We start from the raw sequence: 27,823 nt of genomic DNA, 5'->3' as shown, positions 1-27,823 counted from the left end.
TTGCATTACCCTGCAACACTTGCTGGGCTCTTGCCATGATTTTCTCATCTATCATGTGTTTGGAAGCTTGAAATGTTTGTTTTTCTTTTTTTTTTGGCATTACAGCTACATTTCATCTGTCAGCACTAAGTGCTGCAGGAACACACAGGGACAGATGGGCCTGGACTCTTCTTCCTATCTGAATAAACACAGGCACAAACAGGGAAAGCAGCTGCTGAAGGTCATGCTCTGGGACACAGTACCCATTTGCCACCTGAATTTCACCTTCTCAATAAATCAGGTCTTCTGCAATGGATATCAACAGTATGAGTTAAAACTGTGAGGAAGATCTTCTCCTCCTTCTCTTTCAGTGTCTAAAGTAGGTGGAGAAATTCCCAAGACTCAGAAAGCAACTTCCACAGCCTGCTGTGTCCATGGTTGAGATATGGGATAGAAATTCTACAGTGTAATGAGGGGGTTTTTTTATGTTGGTGGCCTGGCCTGTCATGGCCCCACTGCCATCACATGGACACCCACATGATCGAGCCATCCCCCTCAGAGGCTCTTTGCAAATGTTTGACAACATTCCAAGTGTCCTTTAACACCCAACAGCAGTTTCACCAGCCTAAAATGTCCAGAAGGTCAAGCCACACCTCTGTTCACCCTGCCAGCATCCCCAGACTCCTCTGGCTGTTAGAAGACCCTTGCACCTGCTTTTTCATGCTGAGATCTTCTTTTGGAGTCCTCTACTTTCTGGACTCTGGGAAGCAACAGGGCTCTAGATTCTCCTGGTGCTAACAGATTGTTCTGGCCTTGTCCCAAGCCCTTACCATGACCAAACCAGTGCTGTCCCCTTTCGCTTTTCTCCACTTGCAGCTCTGCAGTCACTTCACTTTCCCATTTGAACTTCTTGTGGAGGTTTCTTCTTCTGCAAAAACTTCTGAGTTATCTCCCCCAGGCTGTGCTTAAGAGTGTTCACAGCCCCTCTTGCTGTGAGACCTCTGAAATACATGAAAAAGGCTTTTCTATCCCCTCCACCAGTGAAACATAGAATGCAGTGGCTGGAGGTTGGATTAAGCACTCAGTTTTGCTTTCACCCAAGCACAGATTCTTGCTCCAAATTCCTATAAATGTAGGTTCAGCCACTCTGTTCCGTGTTCCCTCCATATCATCTCAGTGCTTGACATCTCACTTGACCTTCAAGACAACCCATATAACTTGGCTCCACGCTCAACAGTTGTTTCTGGTTATTTTATAACTATGAGGGAGCCAGTTCAGTAAAAATTGACCCTGCTCAGTAATCCATGGTCAAACCCACTGTACAGGGACTTTGTCACCACTGAGAATTTATGTGTTGCTATAAAAGTTTGAATATGTGCCTGCTCCAGCAAATCCATTCACTGGCCTGGCCCCTCCACCTGTGGGTTTTGGGGTATTTATGGATTGTTTTGTAACTGATTGCTGGAAGGTGCCAGCCAGACTCAGATCAGTCACTCTGGTAATTGAATAAGTGTCACAGGTCATGCTTCACTGACACTAACCAAAGGCTCAACCCTCAGACCTTCCTGTTTTCCTTATGTAGACCTTGTAAGGCACCCAACTATATAATTGGATTTATGAGTATACTACAGGTCTTCACATGAGAGACCCACAGCAGCAGTCCCACCTCCCAGTGGTCTCAGCCCCATGGAGCTCTCCATCTCCTCCCTCCCTTCCGTAGACCCAGGCAAGGCCAGACAAGAGGATGGCTGTTTTAGGCCATTTTAGAAATGGTTGAGAGGAAAAACAGCTTGGAGGGGGGACACCTTCAGGTCAGAGTCCATGATGCAATGGAGATAGGGAATGGGCTGTCTCAGCACATGCCCCTTCAACCTGACTTCAGAGTTAACCCCAAGAGCACATCAGACTTTTCCAAACTCTCAGTAACATTGCTCTCCTCACACTCTTCACTTGCCCAGATTATTTAGGTCAGCCCCACATTTTGAAGGCAGCTTGCAGAGCCATGGATCTGATTCAGACAGCCCACGAGTGGCTCCTTGTGCTGCATGTTCATCCTTCTCCTCAGGTAGGAAAGAAGCATCAGCAGGAGCCTCCCAATGGGCTGCAACCCACTCACTTTGCAGCCAGCTGGCCAACAAGCCTGTGCTGCCTCCTCTTCTGGTGGAAACCCCCTAATCACTGTGCTGCAGGACAGGTGAAGGATAAAAGGAAGAGCTAGAAGTACTGGATGTGTCCTAAATGTATCTGCTGCACCTTCCATGGCCATGAGGTCCCTGGAGTTGGATGCTTCTGCTCAGAAGTGTAAAGTTGTAAATGGCAAAATGGGCCCCTCACGCTCTGGCTACAGCCAAAGCCTTCCCTAAGAAATGACTAACCTGGAAGACTGCAGCCTTCTGCCTCCTAAAGATCAACCTTTAACTCTCCTCTGAACTTTTGCACAGATCCAGCTGGCTCAGCATAACGAGATACACCAACTTTCATGAAGATGGCCAAGTGTGTGAAAAGCTAATGCTGCCAGAGACCTTCTCCAAGGCAATAAAAGGAGTGTGTCAGTGAGTGATGGGGAGAAAGCAGGATGACTAATGGTAGACAGAGAATATATTCCCTTTCCTCTTTTCCCAGTCTGAAGAACCAGAGACACCATCTTAATATATGTTACATGAGTCCAGTCCAGGGGAAAGTCGCATTGTGGAGCTGAAGAACAGTGTTAGAAGAGGGCTCAAGCAACCAAAGCAACCAAGAGGTCTTCAGCTGCTGTAATACTCTTTTCAATGCACACTCCTGCCATGTTAGCAAAAGCCCCATGCAATGTGGACAGCTGTGGTGTTGAGTGGGTCACCTTACCCCAGCTGAGGAACTTACACAACTACTGTTTCTAGAAAGGTGCCAAAAAATCTTACTGGGCAGACAACACTGACAGACTAACAAAAGGTTATTTGCAGCCCAGGAATAGACTGAGTGTAGATCTTACAGTTGATGTCTTTCAAGAGAAAAGTATGTTTCTAGAGCAGTCTTCTACTACCAGCATGCAGAAGGAGTGGACAACAACCGGTCACATGAGTTCACAGCAATCAGACACTTTAAATCTCCCCAAGGCCAAAGTATGAATGGTACTGCCTACAACTACAGCTTTGTCTTTGCAATCATTAATTCATGAATAGGCCATGAGCCAGCTGAGGTAAAAGTCACTCCACTATGACACACTTTTGTGGAGTCAGGCAATTCCCAGACAGTGGGTCTTGCAACATTTGTTCATATATTCCTTCTGTCTAACAGGTTTATATATTTTCAGTGGGGCCGTGCAGGTTTGCTTCAGACAATGATCTCCATGTCTCTGCCACTGTAAAAATGATATATCTGAACAATTAACATGAGAAAAACTGTAGCTTTTTCAATAAAACTACTCTCCAAGAGGAAAACATTGGTTTCAGTTGAACATGGTATATTTTAGATTAAAAACTAAAGGAAAGTACCCAAACACTAGAAGTCCTTTGCCCCAGAGATGTGTTGCATTGAAGAGAACCACTCACAAAATTCAGCAGCCCCTATGTAGTAGCCTATCAGATTATCAGTCTCAGCAACTAACTCACTTGATCCTTGCAATATCCCAACATAAAAGTGCAATATGCCTGGAAGTCACCCTCACATAGCAGGCTTCCAGCCCAAGTCCTCCACGAACTCTGCATTGCCATTCCAGGCTTCTGTGCTTATGGAATGTGAGCTCAGGTAACCAGCAGGATCTGCTCAGGAGTTGCTAGAAGGGTCCTACCTGGACCCAAAAAAGCGCTGCATTGGAGAGGTAAATGTGGTGATGCAGAGCCTTCTTTGGAGGATGGTGACATGCCATGTGGACAGAGGAATGAGGAATCACCAGGACTGTAGAGGAAACATGTTCTTACCATCACACCTCCCCATCAGGTTAGATGTGCTCTCAAGCTAATTTCTATCATTTTACTGCTCTGCAGCTCTTCCTCTCCTTGTCTCATCTACTGACCATGGTAATTCTTCTGGACATCAGTTTTATCTCCTGGCTTGTCTATGGTAGGAGCTCTTGGGGAACAGGGCCAGGTCCCTTGTGTGCTGTTGGGGTTATATCTGTTGTCTTGATTACAGCCTGGCAGAGCTGCGTGATGCTGCAGTCACTCAGAGCACTGCTGTTACAGGTGAAGGTGGATGAATCCACCCACTCCACTCTTTGGGAAGAGGTGGCCTGTGTGTTCCTCACTTCACATGGGTGGATGAATGGCTTCCATGCCTGAACTGCCTGCGGAGAGCACGGAGCTCAGCTAGAGCCCCAGCCTGGTTGCCTCTCACCTCCTCCCTCCTCTGCCTTCATCCACCTGGGCATGGAGGACTGAGTGTGTGACAGTGCTGCTGGGGTGTATGGGACTTAAAAGAAAGTAGGGAATGTGCACAGATTGTTATCCACAGGTTGCAGGGATAGGTTGCAGGAAGCAGGTCAAAGGGTGAGTGGGAGCAGCAGCAATCGGGCTGCTGGCCGAGCTGACTCATTGTTTACTGTGATGTTTCTGCTGCTATAAATTGCTGTCAGCTTCCCTTCACCAGGCTCAGCTCCAGCAGAGGAGGAGGGAGAGGGTTTTTACCTGCACTGAGCTCCCTGTCAGGTGAAGGCGTGAGAGAAGCAGAAGAAAAGAGGCAGGAGAAGGCAGTGTCAGCCACCCCAGACCAGTATGGTGTCTCTGTTAGACAACGTAGCCAGACCTTCTGCTGTCGTCCTGCAGCTGTCTGTGGTGCTTGGGGTAATCTTTGTGCTGCTGAAGGTGGTCCAGTTCTACCAGGAGAGGAAGAAACTCGTCAAAGCTCTGGAGGCATTTCCTGGCCCCCCGAAACACTGGCTCTATGGCCACAATCACCTGGTAAGGAGTGAGATGGGCTTGGTCAGGGTGGGTTTGTCCCAAAGACTGCGCAAGATATCAGTCAGGATAAGAAGCACTGGATGGGGTGTGTGTGTCCCCTACTCCCTCTGCACGGGGAGTGCCAAGACTTCTGCAGGGCAGGAGGAAAGGTTACCTGGATATGAGATGTGCATCATTTGGGAAAAAACAGAGCCATGCTGTATTTGATCATGTGCTTAAACATAGAGTTAGGCAATTTCTTGGATTTTCATGAAGTTACATAAATATGAGCAACCACTGAATGTCTCTCTTCTACATTAAACCTTATAGCAATAAGAGTGTCTCCCCCTGCAGCCACTGAAGAAGACATGGCCACAAAAGCAGGGCATTTTAATGCAGCCATTTTCATTGCTCTATAGTGAAGATATTTTGCTTCCACACTGCATGCCCACCTTGCACTGCTGAAATCAGAGAACAGGGGTGTAACACCCTTGGTCCTCCTGACCTGTCCACCAGGCATCTTGGTATTACCCATGCCAGCTGCAGCTCCCAGCAACATCAAGCTGCTCCGAGCCCAGGCTGTCCTAAGGTGGCTCAGCTGCAGCTGGCCCCAGCTAGGAACTCTCCATGGAGTTGTCTTGTGCTGCAGGGAAGTGGTGGCTCAAGCAGCTTTGCCACATGTGCGCAGTCCCTTTGCAATGCCCATCCTCTCCTTCACCTGCAGTGTAAAAGCCCCTGTGTGGCAAGTCCACCCACTCTTGCTTCATTTCCCAAGAGAGGATGTCTTACCTGTGCTTTCCATGACAGGGCAAATTCAAGCTCTGCTCTCCCTGGCATGCTCTTTTTCTGCCTTTATTCAGTCCCTGCTTAATTTTCATTCATTGTAGATATATCCTGAAAAAATATTACATCAACTAGTGTCGTGGGGAGAAGAATACCCCTATGCCTTTCCCAGATGGTTTGGACCAGTCCTGCCTGCTCTAATTGTCCACCATCCTGAATATGCCAAAAGCATACTTGGCCGAACAGGTAAGTCTCTACATCTGTTTTTGAGAAGTCCTACCAAAAAAAATCATGGGAAACTTGCCTGGAGTCATCCCCTCTGCTGGCTTCCTTCACAGCTATTGCAATTCCTCTTTAGCTCCTCTTCACAAACTCTCAGCCTGACCCAGGTTTCATGGAGCAATTTGTATTCTTGTGCAGAACAGTGACCAGGTGCCTGTTCCTTCCATACCTTATCTCCATTGTCATTGGTCTTACTGCCTTCTATGGAATCTGCCACCACTATGCTTGTGCTTCCCAGTAAACCCAGTAATATGGGTGAGCTGGCATGGCAATGGATCTGAGAAAACACCTCAAGTCTTCTCCTCTGCTCCCTTCTGTGGAGCATGATTCTTGTGAGAGGTACACACATGGGCATCTCCAGTAACTCCCATCCATTGTTCTGAACTTCAGGATTTGCCATGGTCAGTTCCTTTCCACACACATTTATTGCTCTTCCTTTCTCTATTTTTTCAAGTCCACTGAGGTCATATTTGTAGATGGCCACTTTTAAACTCTACCTCTAGTGGTAGGGTATTTTACATATTGAAATGAGATTAATTCTATCTTGTGATTTAGCGAGCAAAATCTAATGTCAATTTATTCTGAATTTTCTTTTTTGAATTCATTAGTCATTCATACATTTCTGGTATCTGCTTTGTTTTACAGATCCCAAGGCCAGTGTACCCTACAAATTCCTGCTTCCCTGGATTGGTAAGTCAAAAGTAGTAAGGCTGCCAGAACCATGATCAGAGCCTGGAGGAGCTGACTGAACCTTCTCTGTTTGTGCCTTCAGGGGAGGGGCTGTTGGTCTTGGATGGATCCAAATGGTTCCAGCACCGGAAGATGCTCACCCCAGCCTTTCATTACGATGTGCTGAAATCTTACGTGACCCTGATGTCAGACTCGGTCAAAGTGATGCTGGTAAGAATTCCCACTCCTGCTACTTTTACCTTTCAGCTGTGCAACGGTGCAAATAATCAGATCTGGGAATGAGTGAGGGAAAGAGACTGCACTCAGTGCCTAGAGTTTCATTGAACTTTTGGGGTAGTTATAAAGTTCTGAAATTGTTCCTCTTACCTTCCTTTGGACATTGCACTTATTCTTTCTTTTTTTTTTTTCCCCAATGAAACCAACCACAGCTAGAATACCCTTTCCTAGCCCAGTAGAGGTAAACCTAGAAAAAGAAATGTACGGAGGAGTTTGATTGGATTCACAGAATACATAGTGAATGAGGGCTTCTGCTTGCAGAAAAGAAAGTGATTGGCAGTGTGCATCTGGGAAGAGGGACAGGAATATATGACCTGATCATAGATGGTATCCTGTCCCTCCTTACCCCTGCCTCCACCTCTAGGATAAATGGGAGAAGAAGAGCACGGAGAGGAAGTCAGTGGAGCTCTTTCAAGACGTCAGTTTGATGACACTAGACAGCATCATGAAATGTGCCTTCAGCTTTAATTCTGACTGTCAGACTCAGAGGTCAGTGCCTGAACTTTCAAATCCTGGGAAAGCAAGTGCTCCTGTTTCCCCCTCACATTGCTAACACCAGCTTTAACCTTGGCCTCATTACAGCAACTCACACTATTACATTAAAGCTGTTTTTGACCTGAGCTACCTCGTGAGCCAAAGAATCCTGACTTTTTCCTTCAAGGATGTCTTCTACAACTTGACTCGCAAAGGCCGTGAGTTTCAGGATGCCTGCAAGCTGGCCCATACCCACACAGGTATTTCTCCCCCTTTCTCCCCAATCTCTGTTTCTCTCCCTTTCTTCCCAGCTGAACCTCTCCTCCGCTTGTGCCTGGAGTGGCTCAGAGGGGGGTTGCAACAGGCACTGGCCAGAGGACTACACATTAAACAGAGTACAAGCTGCTGACCAAGGGGTCAGGTACATGAGGTCTCTGGAGTGGCAACTAAGTGAGGCACTCTTCTCTGCAGATAAGGTAATAAAAGAAAGAAAGATGTTGCTCTCCAGTGAGGAGGACCTTGACAAGATCCTGAAGAAGAAGCGCCTGGATTTTCTGGACATTCTTCTTTGTAGCAAGGTGAATGTTTGAAATGATCGCATTGAATGATAAAGAACACACTGAGGATCCATCAGCAGGGAAGCATCCAGGCCCTGGCTGAGATTCCTGGCAACAGCTTTCCTAATCCAGCTTTCCTAGCTCAGGGAAATGTGGATGGAAAGGGAAGGAAACACAAATGTGTGAAATGCAGTGAGCAAGCATATATACCTTGGGCAGACTTTCCTCTTCCTTGGTAATTTTCATTGAGCACACTAATTGTTTTAAAGAAGAGACCTCTCAGAAACCAGAGAGGAATGAGGTCTTTGGAAAGGTTACAAGGAGAGCATCTTGTCTGTAGTCCTGTCAAGATATTTTCTTTATTACTTTTGGTAGTTTTACTTTCACAGACATCTTCAGATACTCTGGAGAGAAGCTGCCATTTGTTGTTCAGGAGGGAGATACACTCTGCTCACTCTGTCTTTCTGGAGCTGCTACTTTCTTTTGTGTCTCAGTCTGAAAAAAAGTCATCCGAACCAAACTACTGAAAAATGTAACTGGGACCATTGGCAGGGGATCAAAAAGGGTGTCTTTCTGATGGGCTGGGAACTTGTCTCCCACCATAGCCCAACTCTGCCGCCCTGTTGACTACAGAGTTGGCAATCTCACATATACTGGATAAATTTTCTGATGACTTCCTGATGTACAGGGAAACATAAGTGACATCAAACCATGCAAATCCTTTGGGTATGAAAATAAAAGGCCTGTGTGCTTAGGAATGATACGCTCTCCTCTTTATTAGGATGCAAATGGAGTTGGACTGTCCGATGAGGACCTGCGTGCCGAGGTCGACACGTTCATGTTTGAGGGTCATGATACCACAGCCAGTGGGATCTCCTGGCTCTTCTACTGCATGTCATTACATCCAGAGTACCAGCAACGCTGCAGGGAGGAGATCCAGGGGATCCTGGGAGACCGAGACACTATTGAGTGGTGAGCTAGGACATCTTATTCATTTACCTTGAACTCTTTTCTCTTACCCTTTGACACGGTCCCCCACAACATCCTTCTCTCTAAATTGGAGAGAGATGGATTTGATAGGTGGACTGTTCAGTAGTTTAGGAATTGGTTGGAAGGTGACATCCAGAGGATGGTGGTCAGCAGTTCAATGTCCAGATGTAGATCAGTGACAAGTGATATCCTTAGGGGTCCATACTGGGGCAGTACTGTTTAATATCTTCATCAGTGATGTAGACAAAGGGATCTAGTTCACCCTCAGCAAGTTTGCTTTCAGGGAGGACCTGGGGAAGATGACCTACACCACGATGTGCATCAAAGAGAGCTTGCGCCTGTTCCCACCGGTTCCTTCTGTGTCCCGACAGCTCTCTAAACCCATCACATTTTCTGATGGACGCAGCTTGCCAGCAGGTCTGTTGAGTTTGTTCATCCTTCATGCTCCTGCCTATGCCAAGTGGGGCTTCCTTGTTCATGCTGCTGTGTGGAGGGGATGGTGGGTCTTCCAGCTTCTCTTCTCTCTCCAAAGGGCTGTGTGGGGCTACCACAGCTTGCTACCACATGAGCCTGGAAAGGATGACCAGAGAGAGTCCAAGGACATGCTCCAGGGCACTGGGGTGTTCACAGAGCTCACAGGGGTCTTGTAGAGTGTTGTTGCTGGCGAAGTAAAAGTGATACACTGATACAAAAATGGAGCCCAGCTCTGAGGTCACTGTTTTGTCCATGTGAGGATTTCACCAGGTGACCTGCCTGGACAGGCTGGGCATCATCACTGCCATATCTCCTGCAACAGCCCCTGCAGAGCCCAGGGAGAGAGACCATCCCAAAACCACCTTTCCTACATCTTCACCTTGAGGTGTCACGAGCTTTTTCTCATTTTTCTTTCACAGGCTGCCAGGTTGGACTGAACATATTTGCTATTCACAGGAACCGGGATGTCTGGGAGAACCCTGAGGTATTTCACCTTTGTAACAAGAAAGAGAAGATGATGTCTGAGCCCAGATATCCATTCCACTTGTGCCTTGTTCAGCCTATGCCTCCCTGATATGTGGGGGTTTTTTTCCCTTCTCATTCCAAGAGTCCATGTCCAACTGTAAAGTTCAGTCAAGTTACCAAACCCTACAAAGGCTTTAAACGTGACAAAGTGCTGGAGAAAGGTGTTGAATAGTCTCCCTGCATGCGTGGGGACATAGAGACACTCAGACTGCTTTCAGCTACCCTGGATAGTCTTAGATCTCAGAGTGGTATGAGAAGCGTCAAACCCTCCAGGCAGTGTGTGATTTGAAGCTGATATTTTTGAGGCTTCAAGAAATAACTGGAAAACTTGAAGGAGGGTGTGCAGCTGCCTCCCTCCAGTGGCTGTCTGGAAAGCAAGGATCAAGCATCTCTGGAACAAAGGGAGTCTTACTTTATCATTGCTGCCCCGGATGGGAAAACACCTACAGGCATCTTGGGCACTGTAGTGGGTAACCTGGATATCTCCAAGGGGGAGATCCACTCAGCAGCTTTGTAGAGAGATGTCTGTTAACTACAGTTCCCCCAGGAAGGGCAGGGACAACATCCAGCCCTAACCTGGGGGCCAGGGAAGAACCTGGTGCTGCTCATATCAGACCAAACACTAACCGAGTGGTCTTTGTTGCTCCCACAGATCTATGATCCCCTGAGGTTTTCTCCAGAGAACTCAGTACAGAGGCACTCCCATGCTTTCCTGCCTTTCTCTGCTGGACCCAGGTGGGAGATCCTTCATCCCTCTCCTTCCCATTAGGCTACCTTGCATGGGAGACCTAGCTCAGAGCCAAGCTCCTGAAGCTAATCTTCCCTCAGCCTCCATGAGCCAAGTTGGCTTGGCCAACTCAAACAGGCTTTCCATAACAGGATCTCCCATTACAGAATCTCCTGTAAGAGGATTTCCATGCTCCATCAGCTCCAGAGCATTTCCAACACCCTAAGCTCTGTTGTCACTGTAGGCTTTCACACACTTTTCTTGTGGCTTTGTGGACATGTTTACATTTTCTGCTGCCTGCATTGGGAACACAGGCTCCCTTATTTAGGGGTGAATCCCAGTGCACCTCAAAACGAAGCTGGGTCCAAGTCTCTGTGGTTCCCATGCTGTATCAGTAGGCAGATGCAGGATACTGAGGTATCAGTAACTCGCAAGAGGATCACCACATCGAGCCAAAAATAACTTTTCTGAGGCGTCTGGACTTTTACCTGGATCTAGGCCGCACTTTCTAGTGAAATAAGCCCATGTTCTCCCAATCTCATATCTTTTTTCAATGCTTATTGATAAAAATTAGGAATACCCCACCACAGAGCTGGGTACATTTTGGTGTGGCATCAGGGGACCCCTAGATGAGCTGTGGTGTCATTCTCACGGCAGCTGGATGTGCCCCAGCTCACATATGGGCTGAGCCCTGTTTGGGGGCAGTCAGGGCCAAAGGCAGCAGTCAGAGCATTTGTCATCCTCTCCCCAGGAACTGCATCGGGCAGCAGTTCGCCATGAACGAGATGAAGGTGGCGCTGGCCTTGACCCTGCTCCGCTTCGAGCTCTGCCCAGACCCATCCAAGCTTCCCATTATGATACCGCAGATCGTCCTCAGGTCCAGCAATGGGATACACCTGCATTTGAAGAAGATTCCCTGATCCCACGGGGTACCACGGCAGGTGGGCAAGAGCTCTCCCAAATGTCACTCCACCCAGAGGCTTAAGTGGGGAAGGAGATCCACGCTGGCCACATTGGATCTCTCCCACATTAACTCCCCACTGTTGCTGTCCAGGGGGGCACACCGAGCCCCCTCAAACAAACACCAAAACCAGCAGATCCAAGTCCCCTCCTTGCAGGGGGAGCAGCACTGCTAAAGGGGTTCCACAGAGTGGCTGTGGCTCAGCCTTCATCTCCGTGGGCATCCTCCATGTCCTGATCATCTCCTGACCTCCAACCTGCCCTCACACGCTGCCTGGCGGGACTTCTGTCACTCATCTGTGGATTTGTTCCATTGTCAGTCTCCAGGATGGGCTTGGCAGTGAACAATGCTGGCATGGCTTGCATGGATGTTTAAAGCCTGGGCGCTGCCCCAGCACAGAGTCCTTCCCCTGCCTCCAGCCTGGGTGTGCCAGGGCAGGAGGGCTCCTCCTGGCAGCCTTGCTGCATCCCTATGCACCGCCCTCCAAATTATTCCCATTCTGTGGCTGGCTCTGTGCCCACCATTATGGAGATGAAGGCCCGTGGTTTCTTTCTGCCCCAGCACTGAACTTTCTCAAGTTGAGGGTGCTCAGGAAGCCAGCCCAGAGACATGACACCAGCTAACCTGGAGAAAGCTCTCACCCCACTGAAAACAATGTGTGATCAGCCTTGGTCTCGTCTCCGAAACAAGAATAAAGCTTTGTGAGGATGCTCTCCAAGCATGACTTTGGCTTCCTTTGCATTTGGGGGTTACGGGGTACAGGGGGAGCCCCAGCAGGCCAGAGGTAAGGCTGTGCCCAAGGGTGCAGCCCTGTGAGTGTTTCAAGCCACAAGCACTGTTTTCCCCCTAATGAGCCTGAGGAGCCTGTTTCCACACCTCCTGCAACATACACCAACAAGCCCTCACCTTTGACTGGAGGAGTTTCCATGGTAAGGAAACAACTGAAATGAATCTGTGGTCAGACAAAGCAAAACACAAACACACACCACACACAGAGAAATGCTGGTGGTAAGAACAAAATCAGCTTGCAAAACAAAAAAAGTCCCGAGATGAAACATGAGTCTGCCTCAAAACCTTTTCTGCAGAGTCTGAGAGCTGACCACTCAGTACATGAGTGACCTGTCCAAGGGATGAAGATGAACACTGCCCCTGGGATTAGGCATGTTTTCAGGGCACGGGGAGCCTTTCCCCAAGCACTAGCCCAGGTGGACCATCTGGATGAGCTGCGGGCCCAGGGTGTGAAATGGATCACTAGGTGGCAGTGGGAGACCCGGAAAAAGTCCTCCCTGGTCCCTGGTAAAACCCCCCTGGGCTGGGCAGGGAGCATGGCCAGGCCCAGCAAGGCAGCTGATGTGCCCTATCCCTGGGGATACCCCCGTCCCCATCCCCACCCTCAGCCGTGCAGGGCAGCGGGGCAGGCACTGCTCCGGCACAGTCCCGGAGTGATGGTGTCACCCACACACAGCTCAGGGAACGTTTGTCACTGAGAGTGCCTCAGAACCCAGAGGTCGTCAGGGGAAACTGAGGCTCAGAGTGACAGACAGCCACACTACAGGGACAGACAAGGCTGTTTGGCTTTCACCCACAGCAGTGACATCACCAAATCCCTGCAGGCACTAATGTATCCAAAGCATGTCTGTCCATCTCTCTGTCTCTCTGAGCAGCTCAGGACAGCCAAATCTGAGCATCTGCCCATCTGACTAAGCTCCTGCAGCATCCCTGCTCCCTATCTCTGCTGCCTGCTCAATCCTCAGTTTGGGAAACAAAACTCTCCTCAGACCTTTGTTTTGGCTGTCTGGGACAGGGATGCTGGGATTAACCAGCAAGGTGCAGCTTGCATTTATTTTGCAAGGCATCTGGAGACCGAGTTCCTCTTCTCCTAGCCCACCCCTTCTTACCTTACTCCCAGGAAGAGACTGGATGCAGGTTGTGTAGGTGCTGGTGCCACCACACTTACACCTCTGGTGGACTCAGGCTGGTCTAACAGGTCAGACTCCAGATATCTTCCTCTCCTGCTCCAGCACAGCAAGGCCTTTGGAGGGCAGCAGTTTGATACACCTTTTCATTACCGAAAAGTCCTGTTTGTCAGGCATTTCAGCCACCACCTGGGAACAGGCAAGCCACCTCATAGCTCTGCTCATCTACTCTCCAGCAGGTGGTCCAAGAAATGAGCTTTTGGAGCACTTGGCCACAAAGACCCATCCCAGTCTCCTTGGTGGTGATTTGCAAAGGAAACTGGGTGGCACTTGAAGATGTCACTGCAGCATTTTCTGGTTTGGATGTGGGGGGATAAGGCCAGAGCAGGGCAAATTAGGTCTGAAGAGGACTCCCAGCTGCTGCCCACCCCTGGGTCTGTACAGAGGGCCTGTGTTTTGAGGCCATCACCCTGTGACCAGCCTTGACCAAGGCTGCTCGTTTGATTTCCAAGAGTCCTCCTGATTGTTATAAATGACTAAACCACAATCACTGCAAGTGGAGACCTTCTCCAGGGAAATTGCTCTTGCAAATTTGCTTGGGAAAGAGACGAGAAACTGCCGACATTTTTGATGCAAATAATGGATTGTTGTTCCAGGCAGTTATGACAATAATTGAGGTAACCTGAGCCAAACACTTTAAAATCCCTTACCACTAAGAACTGTGCTTAACCCAGGTTTGCAATTTGAAGAACCAAAGCTTTTGGGGGAAGGTCTCACAGTACCGATGCATCAAGGAGCCCTAATACAGGAGCAACCAGGAGAAAATTCTTTCACTTTTCAGCTTGGCTGGGTCAAACTGAGCAACACAAACATCCCCCCACCTTCAGATGCTGGCAGTTTCTGGACAGCAGCGTGTACAAGATAACCTCCTCTGCCAAGCCACCGCCAAACTGTTTTGAGAGCAGCAAAGGAGTTGTGCGAGGAGCCGGGCAGCAGCCACTGACACAGATGTAATCGCCTGCACATTTGCCCCAAATGTCTCCCTGCCAGGCAGTGACATTTCTGCACTGTCTCAGCTCTCTCCTCCGTCACCATGGCTACAGCAGCCGCCAATCCACGGGCGAGTCCTTCCAGGGTACCAACAAACCCTCTGGGAGATGCTACGAGAGCCAACCTCTTTGGCAGGGAGACACTTCGGGGACCCCGGGATAGCCCATAGCACCAAAATTTCCCCCTTTTCTTATTTCCCTTCTCCTTTTTATTTTCTCTTTTTTTTCCTTTTTTTTTTTTTTTTTTTTTTGAAACACAAACAATGGAGCTAAAAGGTTGGGTATCAGGCCGATAATCATGAATGACGTGTCATTATTACACACCACACATTCATTATCTCCCACTCCAGCCATGTCACAGGCGGCTGGAGGAGGGCAGATAACGGGGTGCCTTCATGCAGATGGCTTATTATCACGATGTTCCAGGAGGGGCTTTAAGACAGTTAGTGATGCTGTTTGCCAGTTAAAGATTAGAGACCCCAGAGAATAATTAACAATCCCAAAACCCAGTTTTTCTGCTGGATTCTTCAGCTTTCTCCCCCCTCCCCCATCCTCTTTAATCTATTCACTCTAGCAGGTGTAATAAAGTGATAAGGAGAGGCTCCGGGGATGTTTGTTTGGCTACTACGGGTGTACAAACCAACAATGGATGGTATTTTACTTCTGGCTTTCAGTGGCTTGAATCGAGACCAAAAATTTTGCAGCCCCCTTGCCCACACACAGCCACCCCTCCCTGCTGTGCTCCCAGCTCCCACCTGGGTGGCTGAGCTTCTTCCCCACCCGAAGGACAGCGATGGTGGGACGGGCTCCCTTTTTGTTTCTGGAGGTCCAAATCACATCTCTTGGGTGCCAAGGTGCCCACTGCCAGGACATAAACCCCAGGCTACACTGTTTGGGTCCAGGGCAGGAGCTGGTGGCTCTTCCAGCAGCAGTTTATCTGAATACGACAAGCCTTTAATTAAACTACCTTTCAATAATTTACACGGCAGTTGTCCACCTGCCCAAAGTGCTCCGGGGTTGTGGTTACAGCTGGAACAGAAACAGAATCTTAAACCCTCACAGCTAAAGGGACTCAGGAGAGATCAGGAAAGCATCAGAGCCAAAGGTGGATTTCAACAAGATGCCCCATTATTTGCGTGTCCAAGAGATGAGCTGCATCCTCCTAGGTGTCAAAGAAAAGCTGTGATACATCTTGTAACAAGGTGGTAATGCAAAAAACCCACCCTGAATGTCTTCTGCCCAAAAGGAGATGGTCCTGTCTGCAGCAGAACCCAAACCTGGATGTTTTCCTGAAGCCCAAGCTTCAGAGATAATGGCATTATGGAGTGAGGGGCAGGATGGAGCACCCATGATGTCACTGTGAAGGACATGGTCACTCCCCCATGCTGCATGGAGAGAGGTGTTGGGGAGGATTTGGCCCCAGGCAAGCTGTCTCAGGCCCCCTCAGAGAGGTCACAGAGGCTGGGGGAGGTGCCCATCACCTGGGGACTGTCAGGTACAGCCCCAACTCTGGAGGACATTCCCGAGCTCCCAGGGTTGGCATGGAAGGCACGAGCACTGGCATGCCAGAAGTTGTCATCCCAATCACGCTCATCCTTCCAGGGAGGGATGAGACAGCATTGTGCTTTAAAGAGCATCCCGACCCTATCAGCAAGAGATGAGATATCCTAATTACGGCAGTACAGGCGAGGATCCGGGCTGTATCAGCCAGTACAGAAAGGTAAACAAGAAATATAACAATGGACCCTTAACACTCATTAGCTGTGTCAGATAATACCTCACTTTTCTCCCTTTGGGGTTTAAAATCTAATTAAGATTTTCCAACAATAAATTTCATTTATGCTCGCTCCCTTTTGTTCTTTTTAGGATCACACCGAGAAGCATCTGCGAGGCGGCTGCACAGCTCAAGGGAAGGCAGCTTCACTCAGTCAGCCTCAGCTTGTGCTTCATGGACAAGAGAAACTGAGGCAGGACAGCACCACGGACAGTACAGAGGTGAGGTATACCACTGAGGAGGCATCCCTGGCTCTTGCTTGAGATGTTTTCGCCTGGGAAGTGAACTCTGAATGGGTACTGGCTGTGATAAGACCAAGCACTGAGACTCCTGGACTAGCCCAAAATGTCCAGCAGTAGAGCCCCACCCTTCTCCTTGCTTGGACCTACAGCCATGGCAGAGATCCATGGGGAAAGGGACACTGAGACCAACTGAGTCCTGAGCACACCTCCACTCCAAATCCGCATCCAGGCACTGCAGGGTGAGCAGCTCAAGCGTCCATCACATATTGAGGGTGTGCACAGGGCATGGAAAAAGCTCCTGCTGTTACTCATTATAAGGATATCATTGCTAACTCCTTTTGCAACTGAGAGGTAAAAAATTAATGGGTTCCCCTCCTCTCACCACACCCCCAGCCCAAGTGCTGATGCCACAGGAACATGTACTGGCTAATCCTTAAACCCTGCTGAGCACAGCACTACCCCTGAACTCTGGGAAGCTTGTTTTTTCCAAAACCACATGACACTTGGCACCTACAAGAGAAAAGTCGGGGGAGCAGCATCCACAGGGGCATGAGTGGGGAGGTGCAAGACCCAACCTGGGGCTGGCTCAGACTCCTGCTGTCTAAGGGAAGGTGGTAGAAGGGAACAGTTCTGACATGATGCTGGGGGTGCAGCCATCGTGCCTCCAAATCTGAGGGCCTGACCCCTCTAACCCTTCTGCCTGTTTTCTTCTACTCCCATGCAATTTCTCAACTGGAGCTGTGATTTCTCAACTCCAAGTCTTTGAGGGCATTTTCAAAACACTCACCTACCTGAGTCTCTAGGGGAAAGGCCTTTCAAGGTGGGTCTGTTACTGGAAGGCTCCTGCCTGAATTTTTGTGTCACCACCTGGTCGGACATTGGCAGCTTCCCCTGCAGGAAGTGCACAGCAGGGTCCTAAAACCCCCCTGCTCCCCTCAAAACCGGGGGCTGCCAAAAGCGCCCCTCTTATAAACCTCCCACCCCATCCCTCCCAGTCCTGGTTCAGCTGGGCTGCCCTTGATTTCAGAGTCCCTTCGCCCTTTCATAAATTGTCAAGAAGAGGACTCTGAATGCCACTTGAGTAACTCATGTTCCAGGCATGGCCAAGGCATCAGAGCTCTTTTCAAGCTTCAAATGCCACAGCTTAGAAGCGCTTGTTTCTCCCGTGGCGGCCCTGGCACTGCTCCCACCACAGCAGAAGATGGACCCTGGTTAATGAACAGCCTGGCAGGAGCAGGTTGCACTATGGCCAGTTGCTCTGGGATAGCCAGCACTGCCCGTAGCAGCCTCCAGCCACTTCCTGGCAGCAAGGATAAGTGATTGACATTCACAGCCTCCAGCCCTGGGAATGGCCCCCAGCTGGTTGTAGGTCTGCATGTTGTGGTCAGTGGGATTCAGGGAGTGCTGCCTTTCGCCCATTAAGCAGCACTGTTAAGTGCTGGATTGGTGCTGTGCCTCAATTTCCCCACCCAGCAAATGGTGAATGATGCTCAGCCACACTTTGCAGCCTTGGTGTGGTCCAAATGCTGAGCATTCCATGATGTCCTTCATTTTCCCAACTGCCTGAAGGCTGGGAGAGCTGTGAGATGCCAGAAAGTCCTTTGGCTGATTAGCAAAACGACCCTCTCTGCTGTCATAGGGGCAACAATTCTCTTTATTGCTTACAGGGGAGATATGTACAGGGGAGAAGGTTTGTTCTGACATTAAAATGTTTCATGCAGGTTGTAAAAAGGAGGGTGAACTGGGGAGAAAATAGCAGGTTTTCCATCAGCAACTCCCCGTAAGGCAGCTGGGGGTGCAGGGAGGTCCCAGGCACCCAGTAGGAGCCCCTCTGTGTAATAAGCAGGTCAACACCCTCCTAGGACTTGGGACATCAACCTTGCCAAGGAGGTGGGGTGACCACCAGGCAGGAGAGCTGACACCTCCAGACCTCTCCTGGGGACCAATGCCCACGTGGACACCAGTCCCCGAGGCAGAAGAGCACGTCCCACAGGTGTGGAAAGATCAGGAGATGGTGGTGCCATGGGGAGTTCAGGGACCCATTACACACAGGGGGTGCCAACACAGAGGGTCTCTGTGAAAACGCCCATCGCGATCGTGTGAAGCCAGTTGAGAGGAGGAAGGAGGGTGGCTGGTTGGGTGCCTGCTACATGGCAGTGGTGATCACCTTCTCCTCGGGCTCCACCGTGTTCTCGTAGGCATGCTGGTTCTCTTTGCACCTGCACAGGGAGGGAGAAGCACAATGCTGAGCTCACCCCCAGTAAGACCGGCCTCCCCAAAGCCACCCCTGGGAATCCTGACCTCGCTGGTGCCAGCTGTGCACTGATTTATGGGGGAGGTGGGGAGGACAGGAGGGGTCACCCTGCCAGGAAGGAAGCCAAGAGCAGGGTGGGAATCCCTCTAATTTTTGGCGAGGTCTGTTTTGACAGTCAACATCTACATGGTGACTTGTGGCCACTTTTGGTGGCTTCCTCTGTAGGAAAGGTATGATGTAGCATAAGAAAAATGTGGTGTAGCAGGTTGCAAGGTGATGGATGGATCATGGGGCTCAACTGCAGGGACAGGGAGAGATGAGGGAGGAGGGGATACTGGGATACTCCCTTTCCCTGCCTTCTGCTTAACCTCTGGATGATAAAAGTCCCCAGACCCAGGTGCATGGGAGATGTAAGGCCCTGAGTGGGAGAGACTGTGGCTCTGCACGTCTGAGCTGGCCCCAGGGGGACGGGACAGAACAGAGCTAGGAGCCATGGGGAGGAGGTCTGAGAAAGTCCTTCACCTGAAGTCAGTTGCAGCTGATATGTATCTCCCTTCGTGGCCATTGGACACGACAGGATCCTGCTTGTCCTCTACAGTCACCATGGTCTCGGCGTTTTCCCTGGAGGGAGAGAAGGGAGAATCTGAGATAGGACAATGAAGGAGCCATGATGGGGAGCAGCCTCCCAGTGGTGATGGCAAGAGGAAGGGACTGATCTGACACTACAGAGACAATAAGGATGTGATCCTGGCCTTGGACACGCAACTCAGCCCCTATCCCAGCAGGACAAGGGCAAGGGCAAACACCTTCACTGCTGGTTTGCAGAGGCTGTGCCCAGACGCCAAGCACCAGCCCCTGCCTCTGGAGCTGGGACTCCCAGCACCGGGCTGGCACTCAGCAAGACTCATTGTCAATACGTGGGATTGTTTTCCCCCACTAACTGGTTTTTCCAGTCTACTTCTATGTAATCTGTTGCAAAATAGTCCCCTACAGATCCCAACTGACACAGATGGAACAGTCAAGGCCCTGCTGGTGCTGCAGCCCTGGCTGGGCTGTAGGTGTGCACGTCTGTGTGAGCAAAGCAGAGCTGCTTTCTCTCAGGTGTGAGTCTGTATCATTTGCAGAACGAACCATTGGGCAGGGATGGGGCATTTGACCTCAGCCAGAATCTAGAAGCTCAGCTCTGGAGCAAGCCCGTAGCCCAGATGGTGCCAGGGGGGTTATCTGCGGAGGGTGGGTGCAGGTCTGCCCTGCAAGCACATCCCTGACTCCTCCAGGGCAATTTCAGAGGCTTCTCCAAGGAACAGACTGGCATAAACAAGCAGCAGCTTGAGCTGATAGCTGCTGTCACAGTGACAGCGCAGAGCTGGCAGGGCGCCAGGCAGCCGAGCCTCGCTGCCCGCTCTGCTGAAGAGAGGCCAGATTAATTAAATCAGGGTGCCATCCCCCCTCAAGCCCTTCACAGCATCCTCTGCCTCTGGGCTGGGAAGAGGCAGCCAGGCACGGGCAGCGGTGGGAAACACCATCCCTGCCTCCCGCTCCATGAGCTGGGAGTTCCTTCAGTTTGAGGACAAAGGTTCCTCTTTGGGAAACAAAGACCTGTAATTCTGGCAAATCAGACCATTTAGATATACACTCATTGCATTATGCATTGGCCCTGAATGCATCCTAAAGGGATCCCCCTTAAATACATCTGGGGATGAAGCCGACCTGCTGTGCATCAGGATACACCCCAGCTCTCCCCCTCCTCAGCCTGGAGAGGCTTCAGGAATGCACAAGTACAAGAAGACTCCAGCACCTTCGGGTGCAAAGCCCAAAGAGACAGTGCCAGTGCAGAGGAACTGGGAAACAGGCTTCATTCCCTGTCGACTTTGGGCTCAGATTCAAGATCAGGTTACTGCGACTTCGCCAGTTGGCCTTGCTTGGCTGAGCAGGAGCAGCAGCCTGTGGCTTTGCTTGGCCAGCAGTGGACAAGAGGTAACCTGTCCCACAGAGCCGCCTTCTGATGAGTAAGGTCACCTCATTTGTCTGTGCCATGGGCTCCAGGTTGAGAGCTCTGCCATGGCTTGGATACCTCCCCCTTCTCCCAGCTCCCCTCAGTGCGTTCTGACAACTTGTATCTGTCTGCTTTGCAAACAAAGCTGCTTTGAGCTTATCATCCCACAGATATAAGGCACATGGGAACTGCACCCGCAAAACCATAGAAAACCAGGCTCAGGCCAGTTCCCTGAACATGTGCCTCCGTAAACCAGCCACAATGCTGCTGCCTTCTCATTCCCAGCACAGCACTTTCTCATGGCAGCATTTGTACAGTGCAAGCTCACACCTGGCAATAAGTAACAGGGAGCAGAGACCAGGACAGGGAGAAGAGGACGGAGAGATGAGGACAGGGAGTCTTTGCTCTCCCTGCCCAGCTCCCAGTGCAGCGATCACAGTGTTCTCAGCCCTGGCACAAGGATGGAGGCTGCTGGAAGTGACACGTGCCCAGGCAGCTAAGCCCAGCTCTGGCAACCTCCCACACTTACGCTTTCTTCTTACACCAGAACCTGTTGACCACGAAAGCGATGGCCACCAGCACTAGAAACACGACCACTGCGATGACACCCTGTGACCACGGCTGGAGGCTGCCCCGGGCTACAGGAAAAGAAGAGGACACAAGTTAGAAAGTCATCCTCAGAATTTATCTGCTGAGTTTCTCCCATTCAGCTTCAGCAGCATCCAGGCAAGAGCTTGGTCCTACAGAGCCAAGCAGAACATGTTGCTGTCAATTCAGGCAAGCTTACCTGGGTGATAGCAATAAAATAAAGCACAAATAAAAGTGGTTTCACTGGCTTTTGCATGTGGAGTGTGGTGCCTTGCAGCTTGGGGGCCCCATATACAAATACATACACATATACATGTGCTGTGGGGTGCTGGTGACTCTGTGATGGGGGGAAAAAAGGGCCAGGGGACATGGCAGAAGGGAGGGAAGGAGAATGTTTGCCAAGGGGAAGAAGGCAGAGGACTTTCAGCAAACTATTTGTTCTCCATCCCTAGATACCACAGACATAATTCCCAGGATATTTTCCAAATACTGACTGGTAAAATAAGGACCCTGTACCAGGGACAAGTTAAAATTTGGTTACCGCTCTCACAGTAAACAGTTGTCACTGCGGATTTCAGTAAAATGCACCATCTAAAAGTTTCCAGAGCAGCAAACTGATTTATGACAGGAAATTGAAGGCTGATGCATTCAGAGCAACAACCTCAGTGCAGAGGCCAGGCAGGGCTGGTGGGGGCCAAGCAGCATGGGGGCTTGGGGGGGGAGCTGGGAGCTGACCAGGATGTCCCCTCTCCCCCCCCAGATGGGGTGGACTCACAGGTTCGTTTTCCTCTATCCAGACCTATACAGGGATCCAGCCATGAGTGAGAAGGCTGTGATATGCATTCCTGGACGTGGGAAGAATGTGAGGGCAGGGTAGTGAGAAGTGGAAACCTTTTCCCAGTCCTTGCTGGGATGGCTGCTCCTTGCCTCTCACTGGCTTTTGTTTGGAGCATTCAGGTGTAGTCAAACCCATCCTTTAGTCAAACCCATCCTGTAGTCAAACCCATCCTTAAGCACTGTCATATCAGCACCAAATAACACCTTGTCCATGCAGACACATCCCTTCAGAATTTAATTACTATTTATTCAGGCATCGCTTTTCCTCATCTGCTGATCAAAATGCCAACCCTTGCACATTAGAGAGGTCTCTCTGCATGGGCACATGGGGTAGGTGGAGGATGCTACACCTGCCAGCTCCAGCATCAGCCCCAGGACACTCAGACCCAGACCTGGCCACTGACACCTGTAAGGCTGAGCTGCCCCTGGACGAGCAACTGGTTCTTCAGTCTCACTCAGGCACTTTACGCTAGCTGAACACTTCATCTGCCTCACAGGAGACAAATCTCTGCTAGAAACAGAAAAATGATCTTTACTAGCAGCAATAAAAGTGGGCTGTGTGCTCCACATGTGCAAACTCCTCATCTGTAACCAGCTTCACACTGGCTCTGCTGCTAACAGCTCTCCTCTCCTTCCTCTGATTTTCGGGAAGAGGGCTGTCCTTTGGTAAGGCCTCCAGTGTTTACTGCAAGAGACTTTTAAAAAAAAAAACCCGCCACCAAACCAGAAAAACCAAACCAACAACACAAAACAAGGCTCTTTTTTCCTCTTGGAATTGAAATCAGCCTGGCCACTTGACTCGCCAGCAGTGCCAGTCTGGAAAGCACTGGCACTTCTGGGCAAGGGGCTGCGAGAGCAGCCCCAAACAGCATCTCTCAGCCCCCTCTCCCTGCAGAGACACTTGCCATGTTTACTGCAAGGTCCCAGGGCCAAAACTGAAGCAGGAGGAATTCAGACGGAAATTCCCTCTTGTATCAGCGTGTTTGTATCAGCAGCTGCTGGTGGTGCTAACTGGGGAGGGGGGGATGGCACCAGGGGGTGGTGGTGTTGGGAAGAACAGGGTTTGGTCCCCTCCTGCCCTGCCTGGTGGGCAAGGATGCTCCTGCCCCTGCTGCCCACCAGCCCTATGAGTGCAGCCCCGAACACACCTATTGCCTCCCGCCTGAGCTTTGTCTCACTCTGTGTCCTCCCTCGCTCTGCCCTTGGCTGTTGGCCACATTTATTTATTAGTTGTAGTTTATTTTTCCTGTCGGAGTCAGGGTTTCCAGCCTAAGCCTAGGAGGGGGTGGTCACGTCCAGCCCTCCGTGATGTTTCTGCTGGGGCTAAGGGAGTTCAAGGTCAACCGGGGAATGAAGTCAGTGGTGACTGAAAGTGCCAAATTTGGATCTCGTGATCTTCCAGCAAAGGGGGGGGAGAAGATAAGTGGTAGGAAATTTCCTTGGAGCGACTGTGCTCAGGAGGTACTGGATGTTTTGCAGGCGAAACCTCGCTCAGACAGCTGTTTCCAGCAGATTTCAGAGCATCCAAAGCCAAAAGGAAAAACACCAAACCAAAATCAAGGCGTTCTGGCTTTGAGAGACCATGTAGGTCCTGGCTGCAAGGGGAGAGGAGGGTGGTAGGGGAATGGCAAATGCCTCCACGTTGGGCTGAAATCCCCCGTGGGGAACTTACATGTGCATAAGAAAGGAGGAATGGGAACCAGGTAGAAGCAAGAGCTTGATAGGATCTACTCCAGGTGTGACTATGGGCATCCCAGCCCTGGGGGGGCACTGCCTGGCTGGAGCCCCATCAAGCACACCAGGAGAGATGGCTGAAGGGATGAGTGTCACCTGTGGAAACAGAATTGTGTTCCTGGAAAAATGCTTTCTGAGGGATGCCCCTCCTGGGACAGCCTGTCCCTCAGGCTCTGCCACCTCCTCTCGGTTTCACCTCACGTCAATGATGGGGTTTTCCCTCACCAACAAGATCCCGTAAGCCAAACTAAGCAATGTGGAATCTGCAGCCCTGGCAGATGAGTGTCCACACATCTGCAGCTACAAACCAGACCAAGGGAAGTGCCAATGCTAAAATAAGCCTGTACACTTTTTGTAACTTCATTTCCATGCTCAACAGCAAAATTGAAAAAGATTTTTGATACATCTTTCCCGAGTGCTTGGAAAACATCGGCTGGCCCCTGTCTTTTCCACCCTCTGAGGAAGCTGTGCCAGGCTCTGAATCCTCATTAAAGGGTTTCTTTTTCTGCACTCCTTCCAAGCAACAGCAAAACTTTCAATCCTGCTGACAGCAGAGACCCCAGGCTGTTAAATCCTCAGCAAGTTGGTAAACAAGCACAGGAAGAGTGGTCACGGCTGGGGCTTCAGAAGGAGAAGGGAGGAGGGAATTTTCCAGGACTTTGCCAACACCAGATGAGTTTTAATTACTCCTCATTATTTCTAGGATTAGACAAGCCCTTCAACAAATTTCCTAAAAACAATGCCCTCGCCATAGTAAGTTTCTCTATGAAGTTTTTTGGAAGAGAACAGGAGGGCAATTTGCAGAGGAAAATATTTGCTCTCTCTCCTCAGCAATGATCAAAATTACAGATTAACAGGAGAATCTGTGAGCTCAGGGAGCGACCCAGCACAGCACTTGCCCAAGGACGAGAGTGAGAGAGAAGAAAAAAAAAAGCCTGTAAGAAAACAGATTACTCATCTCGGTGCACAGTCCTGCGAGAGGTAAATCAGAGCTGCTTTATCTCCGCATAAGCAGGTAAGATAAGCCTCAGGTGGCAGTTTCAGCCTTCGGCAAAACAGGTAGAAAGTTTCCATGCTCCAGCCCCGGTAAGACCTTCCAACCCCCGGGACACCCACCCATCCCGATGTGCAGCCAGAGCTAAAGCTTAGGCAGGAGCTGGGATGTATTTTCTGTTCCCAAGAGGCTCTTCCACAGTTGTCCCTTGTCCCCCACCAAGCAGTTCCCACTTGCCTGGGGCTCGGTGCACCCTCCTGCCTTTCCCCTGCCTCAGTTTCCCCGGGATATCAGGCAGCTGCCTGCACTTACCTTCCTGGCAGAAGGCAGGCTCCAGCTCCAGGAGCAGTCCCAGGAGGAGGAGGAGGAGGCAGCGGGCAGGCATGGTGGCAGGCAGGGCCGGGGGCTCCCGGGGTGCGGAGGAGCAGCCGGGCGCTGCACTTGGACACGCCGCCCTCCCACAGGAATGAGCGCTAGGTCAATTATCAAACGCATTAACGAGGGAGGCCGATGCTCTCACCTGCTTATTCAAATCCTGCTGCGGGAAGGGGCGGAAGGAGGTGCCTCTTGCTTTCTCCCGCGGAAGCTGGCGGGGAATTTGGGGCACGGTGACTTGAACCTGACAGTCCCCTTAGGCAGGGCGTGGAAAGGAACTCGGGCACAAAATATTTGCATCAGCCCAGGAGCAAAAAGCGACATCCAGGTGGGTAAAATTCTTCCCCAGTGAAGCTGCAGTGCTTGGGGAGTGTGGTGTTCCCGAGGTCCCCGTCCCCACAGGAGGAGAGTAGGGGGAAGTCCAGTGATGCCCCAGCTTTGACAACCCTTCCCACCCTGTGGGACTTCCACTCATTTCCTTGCTCTTTTCTTTTCAGCGAGTGTCACTAACAACCTGGCAAAACATATTTGTGACTTTAAAACATCAACTTAAAAAACCAGACTCAGTGCCTGCTACTGCCTCCCACTTCTTACATCTTGTTTAATTGTGAGACTATTAAAAGGAACAAACACAGCCTTCACTTTATTGAGTCTTCAGGGCTGTCTCCAAAATTTCTTGACACCAGAAGAGGCAGAAACACCCAAAGACCTGCAGCAGACAGCAAGGCTCACCCTTCACATCAGCTGTGCAGATGCTACAGGATGGGGAACATTGCAGGTCCTGAGTTAAGCAGTTTCCCAGCCCATGCCAGGTTTGGATGGCTGGCAAACCCAGCCCATGGAAGAATAAAAGCTATTTGGATTCAGAGCTGAGAAACTTCACTGACTCCTGAAGGAAATTATAAAACTGTGAGCCGGGGGTTTAGTCGTTGTTCTTCTTGTGGTGTGTCAGAGCATCTCTGCAAGCCCAGACTGAGCATCCCCCTCGCAGCATATGAACTCCTGGCCTCTGAGTCTGGTGATCTCCCCTCCAGGGACCCTGCCTGGGTGCTGGATCCTGCCATGGGAGCCCACATGGGATCCATGCTCAGGAATGTGCAGCATTCTCAGGAATACATACCTGAGGAATACAATACCAGTGCAGGACTGCCCTCCTTCACCCCTCCTCTTTCCCCTGTATTTAGAATAATGTCATTTATCCTGAAAACAAACCAGAGCTGACTAGAGCTGTGCAAGATTGAAGGACAGTTCCCAATTCTTTCTCAAATTCCTTTCCATGACCAGATAGGTGCCCACCTGCAATACTGGATAATCCCATTCCCACCCCACTAATTCTTGCTTGTGAACCCTGTGGGTCAGGGACTTTCCTGCTACACTGGGCAAGGAAGTGTCACAACAGGGGCTGGCCCATAATAAGGCCCAGTAGAAGCAAACTAATCATGTTACAGAGGAAAAGGAACGTCTTCTGAAGAAGTAAAAGTGAGAGTGAACTTTGGGTTCCCCATTACTTGCTTCCACATTATCTGGGAAAGCATGCAGAGTTTGCCATCTTTGCTGCCTGCCTGTTGCTTGTCTCTCAGCAAACTCCCAGCAAAACCACCCGAGCTGTTCAGAGCAGAAGGCTTTATCAGCAGATCAGAAGTCCTAGAGAAGCCAGTCCTGCTGCTGCCCTTGGGAAATTCAAGGTCTGAGACATTCTGCTGTTGCCATCCCCCCCTCAGTCACGCCTGGAGCTGCGGCAGGTGGCTCATGAGGTTCCTTCTCCTCCGTGTGTGCTCCAGTCTTATCACACCAGGGCTCTGCCCAGTTTAGCTCCAGGGACCCTGGGCGGACATTTCAAAGACAAGGATGCCTCAAGGATCTGCCTGTATGCTACAGTGTGTTGGGGTGACAGGACGTGACAGACCAGACCCTGAGCTGAAGGCAGGGCTGCTGTGCCTTCCAGGTGGGGATCTTGCTCTCGGCTCCTTCCTGAGGAGCAAGCAACACATTACCAATTGCACATTCCCACATTTATATGAAATTCAAGAAAATTCAATTATTTAATTGTTTGGGGCTTGCTGATGAGGCCAGGGAATCGCTCCTGTGCTTATCTCAAAGCCCCTCTGTGCTCCAATGCATGTTTAGCCCAGGGTAGCTATTAGGAAGGTATGTGCCTTTGTGGAGAAAGCTCCCAGGGCACCTGCTTGGTTGCATATCCCTGGGTCTGGCCTGGGGGAATGAGAAGTAGCAAGTCACTGTAACAGCAGCAGCCTTGTTGCAAGGGCAAAGTCTGAAATTTCGACAAATAATTTGCCAACCAGCTCCTCCTTTTGTCATTCTGGCCCTGGCCTGGGACCTGCAGTGGCAAGTAGCTCTGTGTTTCTGCAGCAGTGTGCTGGAAATCTTGTTGTGTCTCTCTTTTAAGCCTTCAGCATCACCCAGCCATGGTGAGTCAAAGCCCTACAGGTCCATTTTACAGGTGAGGGAAAATGAAGCATGGAGGGGCAA

At 50.3% G+C, this 27,823-nt stretch overlaps 2 protein-coding genes across 4 annotated transcripts; one reads left to right on the top strand and one right to left on the bottom strand.

The window, feature by feature from the left end:
• Positions 1-4,429: 4,429 nt before the first annotated feature.
• Positions 4,430-12,280, top strand: LOC103758117 (cytochrome P450 4B1). 3 transcript variants are annotated; one of them, XM_018072360.2, is made up of 13 exons: positions 4,431-4,856; positions 5,723-5,864; positions 6,546-6,590; positions 6,673-6,800; positions 7,231-7,355; positions 7,449-7,600; positions 7,812-7,918; positions 8,679-8,869; positions 9,171-9,304; positions 9,781-9,845; positions 10,539-10,621; positions 11,365-11,554; positions 11,732-12,280. In XM_018072360.2, exons 1-12 carry the CDS (start codon positions 4,671-4,673, stop codon positions 11,531-11,533), a joined length of 1,527 nt encoding a protein of 508 aa, XP_017927849.2. In that variant the 5' UTR covers positions 4,431-4,670; the 3' UTR covers positions 11,534-11,554; positions 11,732-12,280. The 3 variants fall into 3 exon arrangements, with proteins under 3 accessions (XP_017927850.2, XP_017927849.2, XP_008922581.3); XM_018072361.2 differs by having other exon boundaries at positions 4,430-4,856; positions 10,539-10,616; positions 11,360-12,280; XM_008924333.3 differs by having other exon boundaries at positions 4,432-4,856; positions 11,365-12,280.
• A 5,911-nt stretch (positions 12,281-18,191) lies between these two features.
• On the bottom strand, positions 18,192-25,344 carry PDZK1IP1 (PDZK1 interacting protein 1). Its single transcript, XM_018072059.2, has 4 exons — positions 25,271-25,344; positions 21,335-21,443; positions 19,332-19,430; positions 18,192-18,774 (listed from the first exon to the last, which is right to left on the bottom strand). Exons 1-4 carry the CDS (start codon positions 25,341-25,343, stop codon positions 18,702-18,704), a joined length of 354 nt encoding a protein of 117 aa, XP_017927548.1. The 5' UTR covers position 25,344; the 3' UTR covers positions 18,192-18,701.
• Positions 25,345-27,823: the final 2,479 nt, after the last annotated feature.

The sequence above is a fragment of the Manacus vitellinus genome, unplaced genomic scaffold, assembly GCF_001715985.3.
Source record: "Manacus vitellinus isolate BGI_N305 unplaced genomic scaffold, ASM171598v3 scaffold_21_pilon, whole genome shotgun sequence".
Lineage (NCBI taxonomy): Eukaryota > Metazoa > Chordata > Aves > Passeriformes > Pipridae > Manacus > Manacus vitellinus.
Note: the sequence above shows the minus strand (reverse complement) of the source record. Positions and strands in the feature narration are given on the sequence as shown.

Coding starts and splice junctions, on each gene's coding strand:
- LOC103758117 (XM_018072361.2), top strand. CDS start 4,671: ATGGTGTCTCTGTTAGACAACGTAGCCAGACCTTCTGCTGTCGTCCTG. Junction 5,865..6,545: donor AAGCATACTTGGCCGAACAG/GTAAGTCTCTAC, acceptor TTTGTTTTACAG/ATCCCAAGGCCAGTGTACCC. Junction 6,591..6,672: donor ATTCCTGCTTCCCTGGATTG/GTAAGTCAAAAG, acceptor TTGTGCCTTCAG/GGGAGGGGCTGTTGGTCTTG.
- PDZK1IP1 (XM_018072059.2), bottom strand. CDS start 25,343: ATGCCTGCCCGCTGCCTCCTCCTCCTCCTCCTGGGACTGCTCCTGGAG. Junction 21,444..25,270: donor GCCTGCCTTCTGCCAGGAAG/GTAAGTGCAGGC, acceptor CTTTTCCTGTAG/CCCGGGGCAGCCTCCAGCCG. Junction 18,775..19,331: donor TCAGCTGCAACTGACTTCAG/GTGAAGGACTTT, acceptor CTCCCTGTGCAG/GTGCAAAGAGAACCAGCATG.